Genomic DNA, 14,551 nt, shown 5'->3' on the forward strand with positions numbered 1-14,551 from the left:
CATTATCATCAGAAACCACCTGATATGTTATACTATTCATATGACATGTTATACGGGTCTGCAAATACACGCTGAATGTGCAAGGAGAGCAGATAGCGGCCACCATGCATGCACACCTATCAGTTAAACTCACCGTCTACACACTTCAGTTTTGAATCACAAAGCAATCACACATCGCCAGTGAATGTCACATGTCAGTCACATGGCTTCCCTTCTCCAATCGTCCAATCGCAGCCGCCCCCTCTGCCCCTCGTGACATCGTCATGGTTGCGTGTGACGGCGCCTCCATGACGCTGGCCTGGAAGAAGCCCAAGAACTGCGGCGGCACCAAGATCAAATCCTACTACGTGGACATGCGCGAGGCCTCCCACATCAACTGGCACGAGGTCAACACCGGCGGCATCAAGGAGAGACTCCTCAAGGTGGGACAATTTTCTTTGCTGTCACTGAAATAAGAGGAGAATTATCGAAGGTGTATAAAGTAGAAGTACTTAAAATTGTGTATTTGTGTAAAAAAAAGTGTAATAAAATTACAACACTAACATCAACTGGCACGAGGTCAACACCAGCGGTGTCAAGGAGAGACTTCTCAAGGTGGGACACTTTTCTTTGCTTAACCCCTTAGCGTAGAGCCTATGTTATAACCTTACTGTCACCAAAATTGTAATGGCTATGTCTTAATCTGTTACTAAAGGCTCTCTGCACTCATTGGCAAATCACAATTTTCTTTGCTGTCACTGAAATAAAAGGACAATTATCAAAGTTGTATGAAGTAGAAGAGGTACTGATGAAGATGATGAAGAAGTACTTTTACAAATGAAATTACAACACTAGTGGTATGATACTACATGCTTTCAACTTTGTAATATCATGCTAATGGTGTTGTTATTACATCTTTAAGAGTACTTATTTTACTTTATACAACTCCTCAAGGCCTTTTGCTAAAAGTGGCTGTGTGACGGAGAGACTTTTTAAGGTGTGACAATTTTCTTTGCTGTCACTGAAATGTAATGACAATTACTACTATCACTTTCTGAAGACATTTTCTTTGCTCTGTTTGCGTGTGTGTGTGTGTGTGTGTGTGTGTGTGTGTGTGTGTGTGTGTGTGTGTGTGTGTGTGTGTGTGTGTGTGTGTGTGTGTGTGTGTGTGTGTGTGTGTGTGTGTGTGTGTGTGTGTGTGTGTGTGTGTGTGTGTGTGTGTGTGTACAGGTAGAGAACCTGACTGCTGGAGTGGCCTATGAGTTTAAGATCCAGGCTGGAAACCTGGCTGGTGTCGGACCTGCATCTGAGGCCAGCAAGGCCCTACTCTGTGAGGCCTGGACCGGAGCAGAGCCAGGTTGGTCGTTTAATCCCTTCGTGCAGCCCTATGTCATAACCTACTTGCCACCAAAACTGTAGTATCCATGTCTTAATATGTTAGTTAAGGTTCTCAGTAATGTCATCGCAATGATGTTTTGGTGCGGTTGAGTCTTTTCAGCATTGAGTGAACGGGCCCGCCGGCAGGCCCATCTGCACAAAGAGGCTACTCTGCACACTGTTGCTGCTCCAGACAACGTTGTATAATAAGCCGGGAGCAGCAACAGTGTGCGGATCTTTCTTTGTTCCTTATTTAAGCATGTTTAATCCAGCACCTGTTTATTTGGATTTGTGCGCACTCCAAACGCTACCTGCGGTATCTTAATCCTCCCACCCTCCACCAATTTGGCAGTGATGGTCATTAGCCACCTGGATTCAGAGCTACAGTCTAGTGTCACATATTCCAAATGGCCTAGTTTTTACCTGCATAATCAGGTAAAACCAGGTCATTTGGAATATGTGGCTCTGGATTGCATGTTCTGAAACCAGATTGGTCGGATCATAAAGTGTGTGGTCTACACATTTGATGAACAGCACCCAGTATGACATTTCAGTCAGTAATGGCTACTCACATGGACTCACTCATTGACATTGATTCTGTAATTTCAACTGTGTTGTTGAATCTGTGAGTAGTTGGGGTAGCACCTCCTTAAAAATGTCAAGTGCTTCCCCAATCACGTGCAAGGATTTTTGATAACATCACGCCCTCCCAGACCTTCACATGTGTTGTAGATCCAGATGAAGAGTTCAGATGCAAAACCCCCTAACTCCATTTCTGAAGACCTGCACTTCTGTAGTTTTAGAGAACCCTGTTGTTAGTTTGGTTTACATTCATGTACTTGATAATACATATAAATAGTTATATTACATAAATAAAATGAAAAATATGCAATTGTTGTAGCTTTGTATTAAATAAAAATGAATTAAGATTATTTTCTGAAAAGGCACTTAGGGGGTTTTGCATCTGAACTCTTCAGATGAATGTTCATGGAACAAGGCGGAACACATTCATCTGGCGACAGTCAGGTTATACTGAGCTGCCTTGTTGAATGAAAATGCACTACAACTCAAATGTGCCTTGCCTTGCCTACGCAGTAAAAAAAAAAAACAGTGTTAATTCAACACTCAGAGTTAATTTTGTACATTGTAGTATTTGGTCCCGTAGTACTTTGAATGTACTTTGAAACACTGCACTTTTAGTATTAAAGCGGTTTTAACCTAGAAGAGTGCCTTGGCATCCTGCTTTCAAAAAAATATTTTCCAAGTCTCGGGCAAAGAGCACCTTTAAACACCACCTGTTCTACTACCTGAACGCAGCAGCCCTCGAGCCATCTTTTTCTCCTTTACTGCATTTTTAGTGTGTATGTTCTTGAGAAAAGATATACACCGGATGAAGTTCAAGCAATGCTCTTGTGTATTCCTGTGTGCTCCTGCAGGCCCAGCCCATGACATTAAACAAGCAATTGCTGTAATGGCAAGAGGAAAGAATAGCGAGCGCACTTTAGTCTTTTCTCCAACTTGAAGGGGTGCATCTGTCTATTCCGTTAATGGATTCATAGATTCACGCCCTGATAAAGGCCAGCTGGCTGAGAACAGGAAGCGTTTTTAACATTGTTTGAGTCAAGGTAAACCCTTTATTTTACATTGGGGCTAAAGAGAGTGTTTTTGATATAATTCCGAAGTCTAGGAAACACTGTATATTTTGGAGGTTCTGCAGACACTCTCGTCCTCTCCTCCTCCCAGCGTACAGTAACGTGTTGTTCTTGTGCGCTCTTGCAGGCCCAGCTCATGACATCAGCTTCGCCGAGGTGCGTGACACCTCCCTGATGGTGCGTTGGGCGGCCCCCGTCTACACGGGCGCCGGCCCCGTTACCGGATACCTGGTGGAGATGGCCAAGAAGGGCTCCTCCGACTTTGTCGCCGTGACCGAGGAAGCCACCGCCCATCGCTACTTCAAGGTTCGTACTGTTAAACCATATTTTACATTACATTACAATTAGCTGATGCTTCTTTATCCAAAGCGACTTACAGTTATTACAGTCAGTTAGTTACAGTCCCTGAAGCAGTGTGGGGTTAGGTGCCTTGCTCAAGGGCACTTCAGCCATGGGTGGAGCTGTAGGGAGGATGGGTAAGGGTGTGATTCTAACTTGCAAACCTCTGATATTAAAGTGATACTGTCCCATTATTGGAAATAAGATTATTTTACACCTCCCCTAGAGTTAAATAATAGGGTTTTACCGTTCTCCTATACTTTCAACCGTTCTCTGGGTACGGCAGTGCAAATTTTAACTCCAAGCTAGCAGTTAACATTGAGTCCTATGAGACCAGTTAGCCGCCAGCTGGACTCATAGGACTCAATGTTAACTGCTAGCATGGAGGTAAAATTTGCACCGCCATACTCAGAGAACGGTTGAAAGTACAGGAGAAAGGTAAAACTTGATTATTCAACATAAGCAGAGGTGTAATATGAGCTTATTTCCAAAAATGGGACAGTATCACTTTAAGTCCACCTCCCTAACCACTAGGCCATGGCTGCCCCCGTTTTATAACACGCTCAACTCAAGCAAAGCAAAAAGAAAGCAACTGGGTGCTCATTCCCTAAGAAATATACAAAAATAAAGTGAACAAGACATCACTCCTAGTGGTGCCCTCTATCGCCCCTCCGAAATCTCTGTATTAACCTTCTTCATTGTTGGGCTGAGTCCGAGAAGGTTAAGACAGAGACGGCAGACGGGCAATAGAGTACACAGCTAGGAGTGCTGTCCTGTTCTCTTTACTTTGTAACGTTCATACTGTACCATTAGCACTGACTAGTAGTAGGTCTCTGTGGTCTTTTCCTATTGCTAACTCAGGAAGCAAATACCCTGTCAAGGTCAAGGTGAGGTGGTGGAACAATTGGGTGGGGCAAGAAGGGCATTTGCCCCTGGGCTCAGGGCCCTCCTGTATTGGTGATGGGGACTCTATTATGACCTTGGCAGGCTGTATGAGGGACCATGTAAGTATTTTGCCCTGGGGCTCTGTCTGCATTTGTTACGCCACAGGTCAAGGTTTATCATTTGCACACACAGTCGATTACTAGGTTGCAGAATGGTTAAAACATGCACATCCAGTGTCCTGAGTGCATGCACATCTGTAAATGCCTAGTACATGTAGACATGTAGACACATGAAGGGGATTGCAGTTACTACCTTGTCGCTACAAATACAGGGGATTTAGCTGAAATCTTCTCCAGTGATCTTTTCTAATGCCACAAAAGTCTCGATTTGCCTTTCATGTGTGCAATACAGTGAAGATAGCTTCAGTGCAAATGGAAAACGACTGCTTGTTCTTCACAATCATAATTATATTCCAAAGCCGTTCATGTTCATGGGTTTTAGCTATTTTTATCTGTTATTCTTTTACCTTCCTGTTTTAGTCCTGACGTTTTTATCTTGTTTTTATCTGCCTTTGTCTTCTTTTACAGCACGCCTCGCGCGGCTATTGTCCCTCTTTTTTGAATGTTTTTTATCTTGTTGTAAAGCATATTGAATTGCTTCCATGTATGAAATCCGCTTTAGAAATACATTGCCTTGCCTTGCCTTGCCTTCAGGTGAGGGGTCTGGAGGCTGGAGCAGCGTATGTGTTCAAAGTGAAAGCCGTGAATGAGGCCGGTGTCGGCAAAGCCTCTGCTGCCTCTGACTCGGTGGTGGCTAAGGCCTTGCCAGGTAATGCATCACACTGAACAAACCACATGCACAAGAAAAGGGGTAACACTTTATGATAATGTCTGCTAATAAAGTATTAATAACAATTCGTAAATAATGAACAAATGATGAACAAAACATTAACAAATGCTTGTAAATGACTAGGATAAATGACTAGGAAATGTTATGTTAATATTTCATATTTCTGACATTTACAAATAGTTTGCATATGAATAAAAAATACTCTTGAACATATTATTTGTAGATATTTTATAAAGCATGAATAAAATGTAGTTACAAATAAAAACATTTGTTAATGTTTTGATCATCATTAGTTAATTATTTACTAAGTCTTTATAAGCAGACATTATTATTAAGTGTTACCCAAAAAGACATACAGTACATTTCAGGGAAGCATTATGAAACAGTTTAACTTAACCCATTGTGTCCTGGAGACACATATATGCTGCATTCAGAATTTTGAGATTTTAGCTGTTTTATTATATGTGGGCAGTGTTGCCAGATTGGGCGGGTGCCCGCCCAATTGGGCTACTTGGGATGAGCGTCGGCGGGCAAAAACGGGAAAAATTGGCCATTTGGCGTTTTTTTAAGCCGTTTTGGGCCCATAGAAGTCAATGTAATTTGTTGAATTTGGGCGGAATTTAGCGTATTTTGGCGGTTTTTGAGAACCTTTTGGGCGGGATTTGGTCAGACACATCTGGCAACACTGTATGTGGGTATGTTCGAGCTGAATGAACACATTATAATGCAAGAGGAGGGTCTTGGCTTTTAAATCTGACTCATTTCATGTTTTGTATGTGCTTCGGAGGCTGAGATATTTCAGATTTAATAGGCAGAGGGCACCCTTTCCCAAAAAGGGCTTAGGACAAAATGGGTTAACGGATCACATTGAGCACACACCACATACAAGACCAAAATACATACAGTAACAGTCCATGTCAGTGAAGCATTATGAATCAGTTTTACTTTTGGGGCTGTTGTAGCGCAGCGAGCTAAGCCCCCCACATTTGGGTTTGTATGACCATGAGTTCGGCCTGGGGTCAATTCCCAACCCCTACGCCATATCTCTCTCCTGCTCATTTTCTATCTCCTCTCACACTATCCTGTCATAATAAAGGCCCAAAAACCCCAAAAGCAATACAAAAAATGAATCTTTCAACTTATCAAATCACATTGAACACGCCGCACAAAGACCACAAAACATACCGTGAATGTCAAAGACTCTTTGTGAATCAGTGTGTTTAACATGACCAATGACTTTGAAAACGCCACACAATACCATACCATGTAAACAGTACATGTCAATAATTTGTGATGAATCAGTGTGTTTAACCAAACCATTCATATTGAAAACATTTAAATGCATCATTATGGATCGGTGTTTAACCGTACCAGCTCAGTATTGTGTTTAGAATCATAACTGACCACTTTTAGTAGAATTGCCTTGATGAAATACTAGGTAATGTGAACTGCTAGTGATAATAAATTACAAAGCTGACAATTTCACTTTATTAAATGAAAAACGTATACTTTCAATACTTAAGGTCAAATGAAACACCATAAAGCATTAAAAAAGACACACGTACATAAATAATTATTATTCCGAAAGTTTAATATTGCTTTTTTTTTGCCTGTTCTGTTTTTTTTCCTCCTCAAAGGCACCAAGGAGATTATGTGTGGAGTGGATGAGGAGAGCGGAGACATCTTCATGTCTTTCGAAGCATGTGAGATTGCAGAGACGTCGTCATTCGTCTGGACTAAAGGATACAAAGAAATTGCTGCTGGAAGGACCACTGTTACTACTGAGGGAAGAAGGTAAGGTTTGCCTCACTTTAGTGTTAAGAAGTGTGAAGATTTGCCTATTTTGGGATTAAAGACAGGATCAAAAGACACAGACCATTTGTACTGTATTAGTATATGTATATTTGAAAAGTATATGTTTCTTAATGTTTTGGAAAGAATAACACAAGTTTTGTTTAATTTCTATAAAGAAATTATATTTATATATAACGCATATACCATAATGTAAACAAACACATAATTGCAATCCTATTGTTTGCACAAAATCAAACCATTTCAGATTATGTAGTGAGTACAGTAAAACTGAAGACTTAATGTCACAGGCATTTCAAGTCCAAGACACCCCTTTTGAAGATCTAATGCCATTTCAATTAAACATATTGAAACAAATAAACGTAGTAGCACAAAGTGTTTAATCGATCACGTTTCACCTATTTTCAATAGTTTGTAAATGTAAATGTAACACACTGTTTTTGTAGCCAGGATGCGCTATCCTTGTGACACAACACCTTCGGTGGCGTAATTGAATCGTGATTGCAAGTCTATGATAATCAGGCTACTGCATTTGCGCTTGCAGCTCCAAACTGACCCTCACCTCGCCCGAGGCTGCTGACCTGGGTCGCTATGCGGTGGCCGTGACCGACACAGACGGTGTCTCTGCCAGCCACAAGATCACTGAGGAAGGTGGGTGGACAGACCTTAGCAAAGTATTATTGTTACAGTTTACTTAACGGCGCCGTTAAGTAAACTGTAGTGTAGTGTCATAATAGTCATGAACGAGTCACAAGCATGTCATAAACGTTTTATGGTCATGAAAAGCTGACATGAGCTGTCTTTTCTAAAACCGAATGTCATTTAGTGGCGACAGTTCTAAAATGTTCATGGCATTTGCATGATGTTTACGACACATCAATGGCAACACTGTTGTGATACTGTCATGTCATACGTTTGATGCCCATGTCAAGTAAAGTGTTACCGGTGATGATATTCAGACACATATACTATAGACATAACCATATATGTAGCCTGGCCCTTACTAGTAGCCTGCCACTTGTAGTGAGCTGGTCTACAACAATTTTTAATAAATCAAAGCCCATTTGTACCTATTTTGACTAGACCATGTGTTGATGTAAAAAGCGATGAATCCATTTTCAAAAGTAACCCTAATTGGCATGTTTTTATTGTGTAACATTAGTTACACCGGTTTGTTAACATTTAGTAAATGTCAACTATACGTTTATTGATTTCTGTCAACTTTTGTTTCCATTTTGTTCCTTCTGAAGACTTGAAGAAAATGCTTGAGCTCAGCTACAATATCAGACACCCAAGTGAGTATCAAAATGTCTTCCCACTGATCCCACTATATCTTTAAGGTTTTTTAAATATATATATATATATTTTTAGGGGCTTTTATGCCTTTATTTGATTGGACAGTCTGAGATGGTGACAGGAAGCGAGTGGGACAGAGACGGGGTGGGACTGGGAAATGACCCCGGCCAAACTTGAATCGGGGTCCCCGTGAACATGCAAACCCAAATGTGGGGGGCTTAGCTGTCTTTGAGGGTTTGATTTGCAACCAAAAGAAATGCACTGCTTATCTTTAACTTAGTTATCAGCTTTGTGTTACACTGTCTATGCCCTTTTTGTAAGTTGCGTTGGATATGAAGTAATAAACAGTTTTTTAAAAAGTCGGATAATTAATATAAATATAAAGATAATCAAGTCCTTAGTGTAATGTAAAATAATGTGCTTTTTCATCCATAGTTGTTCCTCTGAAGGCGGTATTGAACTACGAGGTCCTTGAGAAGGGTCACGTGCGCTTCTGGGTCCAGGCCAAGAAGTTGTCCTCAGCCGTGACCTACAAGTTCATCTTTAACAACAAGGAAGTGACCGCTGCCGAGGTACACTAGCACGTAGCAAACTGGTATACAAATATTTCCTAATATTCAAAAAGACGGAGAAGGCACGCACTAGTACACAGGTGCTGGACCAAACCGAGGAGAACTGAAAAGAAATAAGAAATGTTCAGAATGTGCCATTAGAAGGCTTAAATTACTACTTCCAAATGACTACGTACTATTGCAACTACTATCTTTGTAAAATGCTAATTTTACTTGTGTTACTTTTATCAATTACCATCCAGTTTGATTGCCTTATTGTAACATGACACAGGGCACCAAGTTGAGTCACGATGCGGCCACTGGCATCATCCAGATGACCATCGAGCACTTCACCAAGCACAACGAGGGAACATACACCGTCCAGATCACCGACGGCAAGGCCAAGAACCAGAGCTCCCTGGTCTTGGTGGGAGATGGTGAGAACTTCCCTACAATGTTGCCAGATGTGTCTGATCAAATCCCAGCCAAAACGTTATCAAAAGCTGCCAAAATGCGCCAAATTCCACCCAATTTCAACAAATTGCATTGATTTCTATGGGCGTAAAACTGCAGGAAAAGAAATCAAACGGCCAATTTTTCATGTTTTTACCTGCAGACGGCCATCCCAAGCAGCCCAATTGGTGCTTCCCTACACTGCTTCCCTACAGCACATATTGTATATATCGCTACAGCTTGAGGCCACGTCCTGGGCTGCACATGGGCCATGTCTGGGCCGCATGTGCCCCGCCCTCACGCCCCCTCATATGTGTGGGGGGACTCAGTAGTTTGACGCCCTCTCGTGATTTCACATGGTAATCAAACATTTCAAACAAGCGATTTAAGGTTAGGGTTAGGTTTAGGGTTAAGGTTAGGGTTAGGGTTAGGGTTAGGGTTAGGTTTAGGGTTAGGTTTAGGGTTAAGGTTAGGGTTCGGGTTAGGTTTAGGGTCCTATGACGTAAGCGGTAAGTCACGAAAGGGCGTCGAACTAGTGAGTCCCATGTGTGGGGGCGTGGGTGGATATTAAGTTATCGATCCTATTCTTCTTGGAAGACTTGGAATCAGAAGGGTGCAAGTTTAAATCCCATATTATCCATGGCTGGATAAGAGCCATTGAGCAAAGTACCTAACCTTACAAAGCTCCTACTGAAACAAATACCCTGGGTCACAGTGAGTGACTATGGATAAAAAGTATCAGCTACGTCTAATATACAGAAATGTAATGACATGTCTCTTTTCCAGTCTTCAAGGCAGCGCTGAAGGAGGCTGATTTCCAGAGGAGCGAGTTCATCAGGAAAGGAGGTTTGTGAAACACACACCACTCCACTCCACACCACCACTCCACTCCACACCACCACTCCACACCACCACTCCACTCCACACCACCACTCCACACCAACTCCACTCCACACCACCACTCCACACCACCACTCCACTCCACACCACCACTCCACACCACACCACACCACTCCACACCACACCACCACTCCACTCCACACCACCACTCCACTCCACACCACCACTCCACACCACCACTCCACTCCACACCACCACTCCACACCACACCACCACTCCACTCCACACTACACCACTCCACACCACACCACCACACCACCACTCCACCCACTCCACTCCACACCACCACTCCACACCACACCACACCACTCCACACCACACCACCACTCCACTCCACACTACACCACTCCACCCACTCCACTCCACACCACCACTCCACACCAACTCCACACCGTAGTCCACTCCACACCACCACTCCACACCACACCACTACACCACACCACCACTCCACACCACAACACTCCACTCCACACCACAACACTCCACTCCACACCACACTGTACACCACTCCACACCACACCACCACTCCACACCACCACTACGGACACCACACCACACCACCACTCCACTCCACACCACCACTCCACTCCACACCACCACTCCACACCACCACTCCACTCCACACCACACCACCACACCACCACTCCACACCACCACTCCACTCCACACCACCACTCCACACCACCACTCCACTCCACACCACCACTCCACACCAACTCCACACCGCAGTCCACTCCACATATTTGCTCATGAAAGCAGTTAGTTTTGTTTCTCTACTACGAAGATGTTCTGTTTTTTATCTTCTAAAATATGTGACTCTTCCCTACAGGTCCACATTTCTCCGAGTACCTTTCCTTCTTCGTGGATGATGATTGCACCGTCAATCTGACCTGCAAGGTAAAACTAAAACAAATCCATTTGAGCAGTTTAAAGACAACAAAGAAGCTGAGCAAAGTTTTGTGCGACCAGACTCAAGACTATCCACTCTGGACAATTAAGTTTTCGTATTCATATTCGTATTCGAATCTCAAACAGTAGAATGAGATCAAGTAAAGAAAAGTAAATGTGCACGAGAAAAACATCATTGGAGAGTGTTAGAGAGTACGCTTCAGCTTTGGTACTTTTTCTGGTATGTTTTCAGGTTGCCAATGTCAAGAAAGAGACCGTCTTCCACTGGTTCAAGGATGGCGAGGAGATTGTCCCTGAGACTGCAGCCAACCCCATGTCTGGAGTCTGCACACTCCCTCTTCCAATGGTAGGCAGCCCTCACACTCCCTATTCCAATGATAGGTGTCCTGCACACTCCCTATTCCAATGGTAGGCGGCCCTCACACTCCAGTCCCTATTCCAATGGTAGGCGGCCCTCAAACTCCACTCCCTATTCCAATGGTAGGCGGCCCTCAAACTCCACTCCCTATTCCAATGGTAGGCGGCCCTCAAACTCCACTCCCTATTCCAATGGTAGGCGGCCCTCAAACTCCACTCCCTATTCCAATGGTAGGCAGCCTTCATTTCAACCCTAGACAGTGCTGTAGCCTTCAGAGCCTTCCTGCATGCGTGCGTGTGCGTGTGCGTGCGCGCGCGTGTGTGTGTGCGTGTGAATGCAAAGTCAACTTTCTAGTTGAGGTATTGTGCTATACAAATAAATGTTGATTTAGGCCTATTTTTTGATTAATCTGTACAGTGTGTCAAGATTCACTTTGGTCTGTAGGTCTTTTCTGAGCTTTAAAAAGACTTCCTGTATTGCATTGAGAGACCTCTTCAATTCACTTCTGATCATGAGAAACTGAAGAATAGACTAACAGAATAGAAGAACAATCCTATAGGACCAGATGTGTGTATGTGTGTGTGTGGTGTAACGGAGGCTAACTAGCAGAGTTGGCGTGTAACGTTCGTAAACCTCCCTCTGATAGCCTCATACAGTGCTGATGCCGTTGGGCCGGGAGACTAGTCTCTTGGCCCAGCGGTATCGTACTGTGTCTCCCATTGCCGGACCGTTGTAGTTGACGAGGTAGTAGGTTCTATCCCCCAGGGGGGTGAACAGGTGCAAGATGACCTCCGCCACAGTAGCACCTAGAGCCCCTGGTGGAGCTGTACGGAACAACACAGGTCTGGCCAGAGTCAGGCTAATCTACATGGGGTATTCAAAGTAGCCTACTGTTGACTTCAACATGAAACTGTTTTCTTTTCTCTCGTCGTTCAGTTCTCCAGGAAAGACCATGGTGTCTTCAAGGCCACCTTGAGCGATGACAAAGGAAAGGACTCATCCACTCTCGATGTCTCTGGCGCAGGTGAGCAAAGAAACCCATTTGTTTTCTTCAGTTTCTAATTGTTTTTTTATTATTCTGTAACGCTGCTTTTGTTGTTTCTTTTACCATACATGTTTAACGTGTGTGTTCTTTGTGTTATTCACGTTGCAGTATTCGAAGACATCATCAATGCTCTTGCTAAAGTGGCTGGTATGTATGACACTGGGCACATCTTGGAAAAGTACAAAAGCACAGACAAACCATATTTTTCCATTTTTGCTTTTCTTTGTGGAACTGCAGACTTAGAAAAGCTGCAGTCTCGACTACGATTCTTGTATTTATTTAGTGGTGCAGCGTTGCATGCTATACCACTCAGGGCAGCTGAGAACTTTGGCTGGGAACAGGGCAAAGTCGTCTGAAAGGGCCCCAAACACAATACATACAATGTAATGATGACCCAATTGTGGGCTCCCTTTCTCCTTGGTCCTGGGACAAGTGACCTCTTTGTCCCCCTCTGTCAGCTTCCCTGTCAGCCTCACTAAATAAATACAATCATAGTCAAGACTGTGGCTTTTCTATTACAACACCCCAATATTTTCCCACCTTCATAGTTGACCTTATGGCTGTACTGAATGAATGCTGTCTAAAGAAAGAAAAGTAACACTTTATTTTAGTCTTTATTTTATCTATTAGCACTAACACATCCAATGTTAATGCCTGTTGTATAAGGAACTTGTAAGGCATGTGCTAAGCAAAATCAAACATTTGTTAGATATGTATTCGCAAATGTCTTTTTCATGCACAATAAGGAATTTATTATCAATATAACCTTAGTAAGGACATAACGAATGTATGATTTTGCTTAGTACATGCCTTAAAATTTACTTATACAGACATTAACATTGTATGTAGACCCTATTAGTGCTAATAGATGTAACACTAAAATGAAGTGTTACCGAAAGTAAACCGTAGAGGCAGATGCCTCAGCTTGATCAAGCGAACAGTATTTCACCTGCTTATTGGTAGTGACATTTAGTCTGACTTGGCAGCCACATTATCTCCAGCTTCCTGAGATCAGGGGCCTGAGCTATAGTAGTGTGTGTCTGTGAGAGATGCCAGGCTTTTGGCAGCAGACATGTGACAGGCATGCCGTGTGTGTGTGTGTGTGTGTGTGTGTGTGTGTGTGTGTGTGTGTCTGTGTCTGTGTCTGTGTCTGTGTGTCTGTGTGTGTCTCTGTGTGTGTCTGTGTGTGCGTGTGTGTGTGTGTGTGTGTGTGTGTGTGTGTGTGTGTGTGTACCCCTCTCACCACTTGACAACAGTGGCACCTGGCAACCGCCCAAAAAGAGGGTAAAACTCAACTGTGGCTAGCTAATAAGTATCAGTCTCACTCACCACTATGGCAGATAACTTATTCTTTGTGAAGTCTATGTTTTTTCCCTCTTGTTCATCAAGTGTTACTGTATCTAAGTTAGAAATAAGAGCACTCCATTTCCATTTGTCTATTCCATTAGAATTGGTTTATCGTGATAAAAACGATAGAGGAGAAAGGGCACAATTCTACACTTTTCTATGACGATAACAATGTACTGTTTATCGTCATATCCAGAGCTGGTGTGTGACTGTGGGAATGTTTATGTGTGTATTTTGAAAGCGCTTTAAGTTAATTTCATGCAGTAGTTGTGATACTGCGCTATATAAATGCATGTTGTGTTGTATTGTATTTATCGCCCAGCCTTAATTATTGTTATGATGAACCCCTTGCAGGCTCCTCCTCCAGTGAGCTTCAACCTATTGACTTTTACATTATTACAATTCAGGGGTGCATTTCTTGAAAGCGTAGTTGTTAGCCAGTTAGCAACTTGGGTAGTTGTCAATGGGAAATTGCATCGCAAACAACAAAGTAGCTGATGTAGTTAGCAACTATGGTTTTGAGAAACGCAGCCCTGTTTTATCTTGTTCATCCCTCATTCAAAATTCAGTCGTTAATTGTTATTGAATGGTCGTGATTAAGCCCTTATAACCTTACTGTCATCAAAATGGTAAGGCTCTTGGTACTGTCATAGCAATGTTGTAATGATTTAATTGAGTATTTCATCAAGTAGTGAATACTCCTGCCGGCGACCCCATAAGAGGCTACTAATCGTGGTTTCAATTTTGATCCAAATAATCGAGGTTTTTTTTTCCATAATTGTGCAGTTCTAATGTCCTA

General features: G+C 42.9%; 1 protein-coding gene across 2 annotated transcripts in view; it reads left to right on the top strand.

Annotated features, from left to right (window-relative positions):
- myom2a (myomesin 2a) overlaps positions 1 to 14,551 on the top strand; it is a 50,777-nt gene that overhangs the window by 29,238 nt on the left and 6,988 nt on the right. For both annotated transcript variants that reach the window (XM_063202306.1, XM_063202299.1), the window contains 14 exons: positions 235 to 422; positions 1,210 to 1,336; positions 3,136 to 3,314; positions 4,946 to 5,060; positions 6,719 to 6,875; positions 7,438 to 7,544; positions 8,144 to 8,188; positions 8,625 to 8,761; positions 9,033 to 9,177; positions 9,980 to 10,039; positions 10,923 to 10,990; positions 11,235 to 11,348; positions 12,297 to 12,384; positions 12,514 to 12,552. In XM_063202306.1, the coding sequence (XP_063058376.1) occupies positions 235 to 422; positions 1,210 to 1,336; positions 3,136 to 3,314; positions 4,946 to 5,060; positions 6,719 to 6,875; positions 7,438 to 7,544; positions 8,144 to 8,188; positions 8,625 to 8,761; positions 9,033 to 9,177; positions 9,980 to 10,039; positions 10,923 to 10,990; positions 11,235 to 11,348; positions 12,297 to 12,384; positions 12,514 to 12,552 (1,569 nt within the window). The remainder of the gene's footprint in view (positions 1 to 234; positions 423 to 1,209; positions 1,337 to 3,135; positions 3,315 to 4,945; positions 5,061 to 6,718; positions 6,876 to 7,437; positions 7,545 to 8,143; positions 8,189 to 8,624; positions 8,762 to 9,032; positions 9,178 to 9,979; positions 10,040 to 10,922; positions 10,991 to 11,234; positions 11,349 to 12,296; positions 12,385 to 12,513; positions 12,553 to 14,551) is intronic.

Source organism: Engraulis encrasicolus, chromosome 1, assembly GCF_034702125.1.
Source record: "Engraulis encrasicolus isolate BLACKSEA-1 chromosome 1, IST_EnEncr_1.0, whole genome shotgun sequence".
Taxonomy (NCBI): Eukaryota; Metazoa; Chordata; class Actinopteri; order Clupeiformes; family Engraulidae; genus Engraulis; species Engraulis encrasicolus.